This window comes from Plecotus auritus (assembly GCF_963455305.1).
Source record: "Plecotus auritus genome assembly, chromosome: 9".
NCBI lineage: Eukaryota > Metazoa > Chordata > Mammalia > Chiroptera > Vespertilionidae > Plecotus > Plecotus auritus.
In genome coordinates this window covers 110,967,597-110,976,555 of record NC_137783.1, presented here as the reverse complement: position 1 = coordinate 110,976,555, position 8,959 = coordinate 110,967,597, and the positions used below count along the sequence as shown (strand labels likewise).

Sequence of the window (8,959 nt, the reverse complement as noted above, 5' to 3'; positions counted from 1 at the left end):
CGAAGCCGCTGGGGGGAGGGGGGCGTAGCCCCTTGCATGAATTTTGTGCATCAGGCCTCCAGTATCCATATAATGGAATATTATTTGGCAACAGAAAAGAATGAAGTACTGATGTTATAACATGGATGAACCTTGAAAACATTATGCCAAGTAAAAGCCAGTCAAAAAAGACCACATATTGTATGATTCCATTTATATAGATTCCATTTCTATATAGAGAGCAAATAACTGCTTAGGGCTAGAGAAGTACAGCGTTTTTTGTGGTTTCCTTTAATTTTTTTTTATTTTATTGATTTTTTTATAGAGAAGAAGGGGGAGGGAGAGAAACAAACATCAATGAGAGAGAAACATCAATCTGCTGTCTCCTGCAGAACTCCCCTACTAGGAATCATACCTGCAACCTGGGCATATCCCCTGACCAGGAATCAACCACTGAACCACACTGACCGGACCAGAGGTTCTTTTAGGCAGGACAAAAATGTTCTGAAGTTCAAGTGTAGTGGTGGCTGTACAGCCCTATGAATATAATAAAAAACTTTAAATGGATTAGTTGTATGTTATGTGAATTATATCTCAATAAACCTGTTTTTAAAAATTCCTCTAGACCAGATTACCGCTAAAGTTCCTTTCTAGACAAGAAAGTCTCAGACCATCCATGAGCAGACTTCAGAATCCAATCCCCAGTGACTCACACGGAACTAGTTTAGAGAAAGTATCATATAGTATAGTTAATTCCTTACTTGATGTCATTAGACCTCCAGGTGTCAACAAAGGAAGGACAGGTGCTTCTTGAGCCAGTTTCAGTTTTTCAGAACATCTGAGAGAAACCATACACACAGCCTTCTCTGAGGTAAAGTTTTAGGTATCTGCCTTCTGGCTAGTTTCATATTAGTAGTTTTAAAATATGATTCAAAGCTGATTGACAGCTTATGGTATGAAAAAATAAAAAAATAGGAAAACAAACTATTAGTTAAAATGTACTTTTTGAAAGGCAAAATGTTTCCAAAAAATGAGACCATGATGAGTTCTTTGGTTAAAAGACTTGGGAAATACAGGTAAGTGCACTAGTCTAGAAATTAGGAGAAACATCTTAGGGTCCTCCTTAATATGATTCATTTCATCTCACTGTGCCTCAGTTTCCATTTTCATCTATAAAAATCAACAAATGTGATGTTATCCACCTGACTCTAAAATTCCATGATTTTTCCATATTATATAATGACACTCTAAAAATGTCTGCTAAAAGGGTATTTCTTCACATTGTGGGTGCTTGCAAAGAATTTTCTTTACTGACAGCACATCATAATAATAAATAATACTAAATACCTAACACTAATAAATAATATATACTATAGCATTTAGAAACTTACTTATAAGTGGCCTTAGAAAGCAAAGAGAGGAAAAAAATAATTAAAAAGAGAGTGAAGTGTGCTTGTCTACTGCTGACAGCAAAAGTCAACAGGAAACACTTCAGAATAGAATCTCGCCAAAGCATGGAATGTCCCTGATTAATAACAAATGAGTTATCTCTCCTTCCAATACTTTACTCCCAACACACCAGCTTCCAAATGTATCCCTGAAACAAATTAACTGAAAAAGGGGAAGAGAGCAAAGGAAAAAATATATTATAATTGGTTTCCTCCCTTCAAAATTCCAGAAGATGAGCAGAGGGGAGAGGGATAAGAACTAGCAATAATCAAGCATAAAATTCTGTTTACAGCTTAATGTATTGTGGTCTTTTTTATTTTTTAACTTTTTTTAAAGTCATAAAAACGTTTCTACAACTAATTTCTTTATATTAAGAATAATATGCTATTTGCACCTTTTTGAGAAAATTCATACTAACTTAAATTGACTAATAACACTGTTTGGGGGGCCATGGGTTAAAAGGAGTGCTGTCTGCAGGGTTTGGGAGAGGAGGGAGGTGAGAGCCTCAAAAAAGGGAAAAGCAGGCAAGATCCTTTTCAAAATAACACATACAAAAACCCCAGTTCAGAGATTTCTAATGAATTTTTAAAAGGTCATTCCACTTGCTACAACAGACCAGAAACGCCAGACCTCCTCCCTCCTCAGGCAACGAAAGTTATCATGAATACTAAAGAGCAGGCAATTTTCAACTTCCAATTCAGTATTATCATTGAAGAAAAAAAAATGCCTGGCTTGGGGTTACCAAGAGGTCACGGTTTGGTCCCTGGTCTTGATTCCTGGTTGGGGCATGCACCCAGGTTGAGGGCTTGCTCCCCAGTGGGAGGTACGCAGGAGGCAGCCGATAGATGATTCTCTCTCATCATTGATGTTGCTATCTCTCCCTCTCCCTTCCACTCTCTGAAATCAATTTTTTATAAAGGCAAATCAGCCCTGACCGGTTTGGCTCAGTGGATAGAGCGTCAAACTGCGGACTGAAGGGTCCCAGGTTCGATTCCAGTCAAGGACATTTCTCCTTGGTTGCGGGTACATCCCCAGTAGGGGGTGTGCAGGAGGCAGCTGATCGTTGTTTCTCTCTCATTGATGTTTCTAACTCTCTATCCCTCTCCCTTCCTCTCTGTAAAAAAATCAATAAAATATATATTTTTTTAAAAAGGCAAATCAGAACTCAATTTTTTTAAAAAAGACAAACCTAAACTCATATTTTAGTAAGTAATATAGTATTCTGCTCACAGATACAAAGGAGTGAAGGAATTAATTCTATTAATTTACTATAAAAGAAGAACGCACTAACTCCTTCAAAATAATGAAGAACCCATTAATTCTTAGAGCACCAACAATCTCTGTATTTACACGATGTATTTAAATACAGATATACTCTACATCAAATAGCACAGTACTTTTTTTTTTTTTTTTTTTTTGTATAGCAAAGATGGAGATTTATTGAAGCACAAGTACAGACTCCCACGTAGGGAGGGGGAGAATGGTCCCACAGAATGGACTCCCAAGTAGGGAGGGGGAAAAGAGCCCCACAGAACAGACTCCCAAGTAGGGAGGGGGAGAAGAGTCCCACTGGATTCTTCTTCCCAATGGCTTATAAAGGCTACAGATCCTGGTGCCTTGATATCCCCTCTGATTGGTCACTATTTCATTAGACTGGTTACTATAGTAACTCCTGGGCTCAAAGGTCGAACCTCACATGGGACATGTGAGGTTCTCCCCCCACTCCTTCCTTATGAATGAAGGGCTTCCTTCTCTTTATATTGTAAATATGACCTTTCTTGGCTACTTCCAGTTCCCTTGTCTTATGTAAATATACCTGTTGCTGCCTCCTTGTCTTATGAAGATGTAACTTCACCTGGCTTCCTTGTAGCACAGTACATTTTAAAGTGCTCATGTGAATCAAAGTATAACAAGCTCAACAGACTATAGCCCCTACAAATGAGCTTATAAAATATCACACTTAAAAACAAATAAGGTGCAGCCTGGTGGTGTGGCTCAGTTGGTTGAAGTGTCATCCTACACACCAAAGGATGGCAGGTTGAATTCCCAGTATGGGAGGCAACCAATTGATGTTTCTCTCTCAGATGTCTGTCTGTCTGTCTGTCTCTCTCTCTCTTTCTCTTTCCCTTCCTCTCTCTAAAAATCAAAACAAAACAAAAAATAAGTAAACAAAAGTATGGTGCAATTAAATTTATCAATTCTGCCAGCCTACATAAAGGGTACAAAGACACAAAACAAGTAATTTAGACAATAACTTAAAGGAATTCTCATGAAGAGGAGAGCCAGAAGCATGTAGAAAATCAAAATTCTTTGAGATCACAGAGAACAACAAACTTATAAACGTAATGATAACCAGAATTTGCCAGGTGAAAAAGCAGGAGGAACAACACAGCAGGCAAAGAGAACAACACAACAAAGGCATGAATGTAGAAAACACAATTAGATAACCAAAGTCCTGAGGGGCCAGGGCAGGGAGATTAAGGAGGAAGGATGTATGGGAATGAAATGGTAGTAAATAAGTTAAGAAAGGAAACTTGTAGCTGGGTTGCAGAAGGCCATGACAAGATGTTTGGTCCTTATCCAGAAAGCCACAGAGAACCTGATATATAATAAGCAATGTTTTTCGAAAGCTAACTGGTGATAATGTGGAAGATAGACTTAAAAGGAGGGATTGGGGGCGGGGGAGGGGTTGGAAGATAGGAAAACATTACTATAATAATTAGGATATTACTGCAATAATGCAAGTAAAATGTGATAGGGTCAGCAATAATACAAACAACAACCTACATCAATTTGACAGTGATTCTGTATCCATATATTTGACCATAAGCTCCAGTGTTCGGGTACCAAGGTACAGGCAATGAAGGAAAAAATCTTTTAAATGCAAGCAATAAGTCTTTTTTTTTTTTTAATATATTTTATTGATATTTCACAGAGAGGAAGGGAGAGGGATAGAAAGCTAGAAACATCGATGAGAGAGAAACATCGATCAGCTGCCTCCTGCACACCTCCCACTAGGGATGTGCCCGCAACCAAGGTACATGCCCTTGACCGGAATGGAACTTGGGACCTTTCAGTCCGCAGGCCGACGCTCTATCCACTGAGCCAAACGGGTTAGGGCAAGCAATAAGTCTTTATAAGATACAATCAACAGGACTTAATGACCAGTGACCATCCAAAACCCAAAGAGTATCTTTACTTACACACTAATTTTACCTTCCTAAAGTGCTTCTGAAAATTTACTTTCTTCATTTAGAGATTTCTACTAAAATACCTTAGTTCACTTAATAGATGTTAAAAACTTTAAATTTTTAACCATATGAAGACTTTCAGGTATCTTGAACAGGAATTATTTAAGTCTAAAAATTTCCTTGTGGCCACAAGAAAAGTAAAAGAAATAAATACAGAATTTAAAAAGAACAATGATCTTGGTACATCCAAGACTGGAGACTATATGTCTTAGTTAGAAACCCTGTAAATATAGGTATACAGTAGAAATACTCATAAGTAGTACCTAATAAATTAAACATGGGGGAGAAAAAGGCACCCCCTTTAAGTCAAAATCTTTGGGCTATAAACAATTCAGCTACCCAAAGACATATAATTTTATTATAACAACATACAATTAATACTTTTCATGAAAACCACATAAAGCTGTGCATCATAGGAAAAATAGGCAACTGATGAGGCTTAGACCCAGTTCCAACCTGACAAACATATTACTAAAGGGAAATAAGAATTGTAGCCATTCTGTTTCAACATGCAAATTATTTTCCACCCTTTACCAAGGTATGGTGGTTAAACTGTCGGTTTGTATTATAGGACTGTGAAATAAAATGGTGTTTCTTTCAATAAAATGAGTTATACTTCCCTCTATAAAGAAAGATACTGATTTTCACAATGCTGGCACTATGTCTTATCTATTAAATTCAAAGTTACCGTGATTATGAAACAAGGTTAACTTTAATGATAAAAAAAAAATACATTTTCCACTGAATTTAATGTTCAAAGACAAAGTGATATTTGTCATCTTCTAACCAATAATACCAGTATATAATCATCTGAGGTTGACTGGCTCATCCCCAGATATTAACCATTAACCAGAGGTGTTACTCTAAAAATCTGTGTGAAATTGTAAAGGTCAATAAATGTTACAATTCAGTAGAAAGATTATTTAAATAAGAATTTCTACTTCAATGACTATATTTCGACAGGTAAATTTTAAGACCCTTGGTTCTTTTCATAATAATTTGTGTACGTTATAGGTTCCCCCTCTAAAAGAAAAAAAGCTTGTATTGTGTTAGTTCCAGTAATAATTTCTAGCTGAGTCAAAGCTCTAACAGCCTTAAAGCAGGAAATCCAAAAGGAAATTCCATCATCAGTTCCTGGGGTTTGGTAACTAAAAGGTTCTTTGAAACAGATATAGAAGTTCAAACTATTTACTATAACCTTACCTCATATCTTCAAGTAAGTCACATTCTGCTTGATGTTTGGCTTGAAGTTTTGTCACCTGTTCAACTTGAATGTTTTTCAGTTCTTGTGTAACTTTCACCTAAAATATACCATGTATTTATGAAGACCTTACTGCAACTTTAACAACAAAAACTACTTAAGGAAAATACTAAATACTTGTCAGAATATGTACCTCTTGCTCACCTTTCCCCTGAAGACCATAAGTCCATTATTAGTCACTTAATTTTGTTAACTAAAGATATTTAATGAAAATTCTAGCCAGATAACTAGAAATAGGTTAAATATATGTACACAAATATAAAAACTACAGGTTAAAGAGGTGCAAAATAAACTGCCAATCATCCTACTTCATGCATGAGCTCAGTAGATATCTAGGTCTTCTTAAAGTTTTAAGAGTCTGTCTTCTATTTATTTTAAAAAGGATTCAAAGACATTAACCACCAGAAATGGTGAGTAGAGTGGAACCGGGAGAAAGGAGTATATAAGAATGCCTAATATATAATGATTGAAATGTACGCAATAATGAAGTTACATGCTTGAATCAACTACATAAATTATTCCATAATGGCTGCGAGAAAGCACACTGTCTCAGGATGATGCCCTCCACTTGCTGACAGCGCATCAAATCACAATCTCTTTCTCACAAAGGAGAAAGCAAAAGTGACCTTCTAGTATATGCAATGCTTTTAAGCCACCCCAGCAAGCCGGTTCCTGTGGTGGCTTCACTTCAAACAGCTAGAACAGCAAATGCAAGCTGGCCAGTGCCTCGCCCGCCAGGCCGGCACCCCAGGGTTCCAGGTCCACTGGGCCTGGAATCCCCACCGTGGCAGCGGGACTACCCGGAGGGTGAGGGTACATGTGTGAAAGAAAAAAGACTCATAACTGGAGAAATCCGGATTAAGAAGGGAAGGAAAGGGAAGTGAAGGAAGGAGAGAAGGGAAGAGAGAGAAGAGAAGAGAAGAGAAGAGAAGAGAAGAGAAGAGAAGAGAAGAGAAGAGAAGAGAAGAGAAGAGAAGAGAAGAGAAGAGAAGAGAAGAGAAGAAGAGAAGAGGGGAAGAGAGAAGGGAAGAGAGAAGAAAAGAAAACAAAGAAAAGGAAGAAGACACAAGTGAGGCATTCAGTAAATGTTTGCCCACGAGGGGAGGATAGAACAGCCTCCTCCCCCCAGAGCCCAGAGTAGACACTGAGTAACCATCTGCAGGATTAAAAAGACAAGAACAGAGCCTCAGCCCTTGGGAAAGCTGGAGAAGAGGGCAGAGAGGCAGTTCTCAAAGGGGCGCAGCAGGGAAGCTGCTGACAACCCCGGAGACCCTTCACTCCCACCCCAAGCCCAGATCGCAATACACGCCATGCACTGCCGGATTCTCATTCTCCCAGGGGCACTGCCACCGCCTCCAAGGTCCCCTACCGGAGGAACAGAACAGGAAGGTGGGGGGGTAGGGGGTGGTGGTGAGCATGGCAAGACTGGTCAGTGCTTAAAACCTTGTTTATCCCTAGGATGGGGGGCGATGACTATTCCAACTTCTTTTCGGCCCGCCCCGTGGGAAAAGCAGGCCAAACCTTAAGGCTAGGCTGGAAACAAATTCCCTGCAAATGTGCAAATGGGCGAGGATGGCGACAAGCGGCTGGAGGGCTCAAACCTGGTGCAGACTAAACAATCACACAAGCACAAGGCTCTGCAAAGCTGCAGGGGCTCCCCCACCTCCCCTCAGTGCAGCCCCGAGAATGCACTTTGCAGCGAGCAGCACTGCCATGCGCGCGCGCGCACACACACACACACACACACACACACACAAATGTGCACCCGAAACTCTTGCGAGATGTCTGGGGGTCTACCGCGGTGGAGAGGACGAACCCCGGCCACCCCTTCATCGGAAAGGCACCTCACCCTTCTAGAAACGGCAGCAACTCGGTGACAAGCCAGAGGCTACAGCGGTCACGGCCCGTTGCGGAAAGGGGGAGGGGTCGCAGCGATTGCCCCGGCCGCGTTCCTTGGACGCATCCCCCCAAAGCCCTAAAGCCTCCCTTCAGCACCCTCACCTTCCTCGGCGGCGGCTGCATGATGCTGAAGGGACATCAATCCTCCCCCGACGGCGACGTTAGCTAGGATAAGAGAAAGGAGAAGGGCCGAGAAGAGGGACCGGCCCAGCAAGCGTGTGTGTTTGAAAGGAGAGCTTGAGGACGAGGACTCGCCACGGAGGGAGCAAGGCGAGCGGGCGGCAGGAGGACCCGGTCACGGGCGAGAGTGAAGAGAAGGAGGAGCCGGGCAGGCCTGGGGATCCAGCGGCCCGGGGGGTGTGTGAGCGAAGGAGGCGGAGACCGCGAGGGGGCGGGGGCCAGGAGCCGGGGCGCAAGGTCTCTCAGCTCGCCGAGCGGCTCTCGAGGAGCGGCTGTGTCTTCCGGCTCCCCGCCCGCCGCCGGCTCGGGCTACTCGCAGACTCGGTCTCCCTTGGCCCCAACTCAGACGGCCCGGCCCTCGCTGGGCCCAACGCCCCCGCCCAGCGCGGGGAGGTGGAAGGCGGCGCCAAGCTCTCGGCCCCGACTCCTCCACTTCGGCCGCGGGAATTTCCGGCCCCACTGCGCGGCGCAGCGCCCCACACTGGCGGCGGAGGAGACAGCTCAGGCCAGAGCTGGGTTGCAGAGGGCGAGCGTGGCCGCGGCGTGGGGCTCGGTTTCATGGCCGGGACGGGGGAAACTAACGGGCCTGTCGGCAAATAGAAAGGGCAGAAACGCTAGTAGAACACGAAAATCCCCCCGTCCTCTCCCAGAGTGGCACGTCCCAAACGCCTCCAGTCCTCCCTCCCCCACACCGGGAACCGCCGGGGGCTTCCCGCGCGCTTTCCCGCCAGCCGGCCGCGGCGCGCACCTCCGCGCGGGGGCGCGCACGTGGGCGAGAAAGGGCTCTGCGGCGACGCACGCGCACCAGCCGCCCCTGTCTCCCGCTGGCTTTTGCGACTGCAGGGTTTGTGCGGGATGGGGGGTCGTGGACGCTGCAGTGGCGTTTTTACAATGAGGAGAGGGCAGTAGGAGAGTTCTGTTTTCTGCTACTTCTGGGCTC

The 8,959-nt window shown here is 43.2% G+C and overlaps 1 protein-coding gene across 3 annotated transcripts in view; it reads right to left on the bottom strand.

The window, feature by feature from the left end:
* FCHSD2 (FCH and double SH3 domains 2) overlaps positions 1-8,502 on the bottom strand; it is a 228,672-nt gene extending 220,170 nt beyond the window's left edge. For 2 of the 3 annotated variants that reach the window (XM_080688538.1, XM_080688539.1), the window contains exons 1-2: positions 7,942-8,502; positions 5,883-5,980 (exon numbers count right to left, since the gene is read on the bottom strand). In XM_080688538.1, the coding sequence (XP_080544664.1) occupies positions 5,883-5,980; positions 7,942-7,962 (119 nt within the window). In that variant the 5' untranslated portion in view covers positions 7,963-8,502. The remainder of the gene's footprint in view (positions 1-5,882; positions 5,981-7,941) is intronic. The other variant, XM_080688540.1, reaches the window with a different exon arrangement.
* Positions 8,503-8,959: the final 457 nt, after the last annotated feature.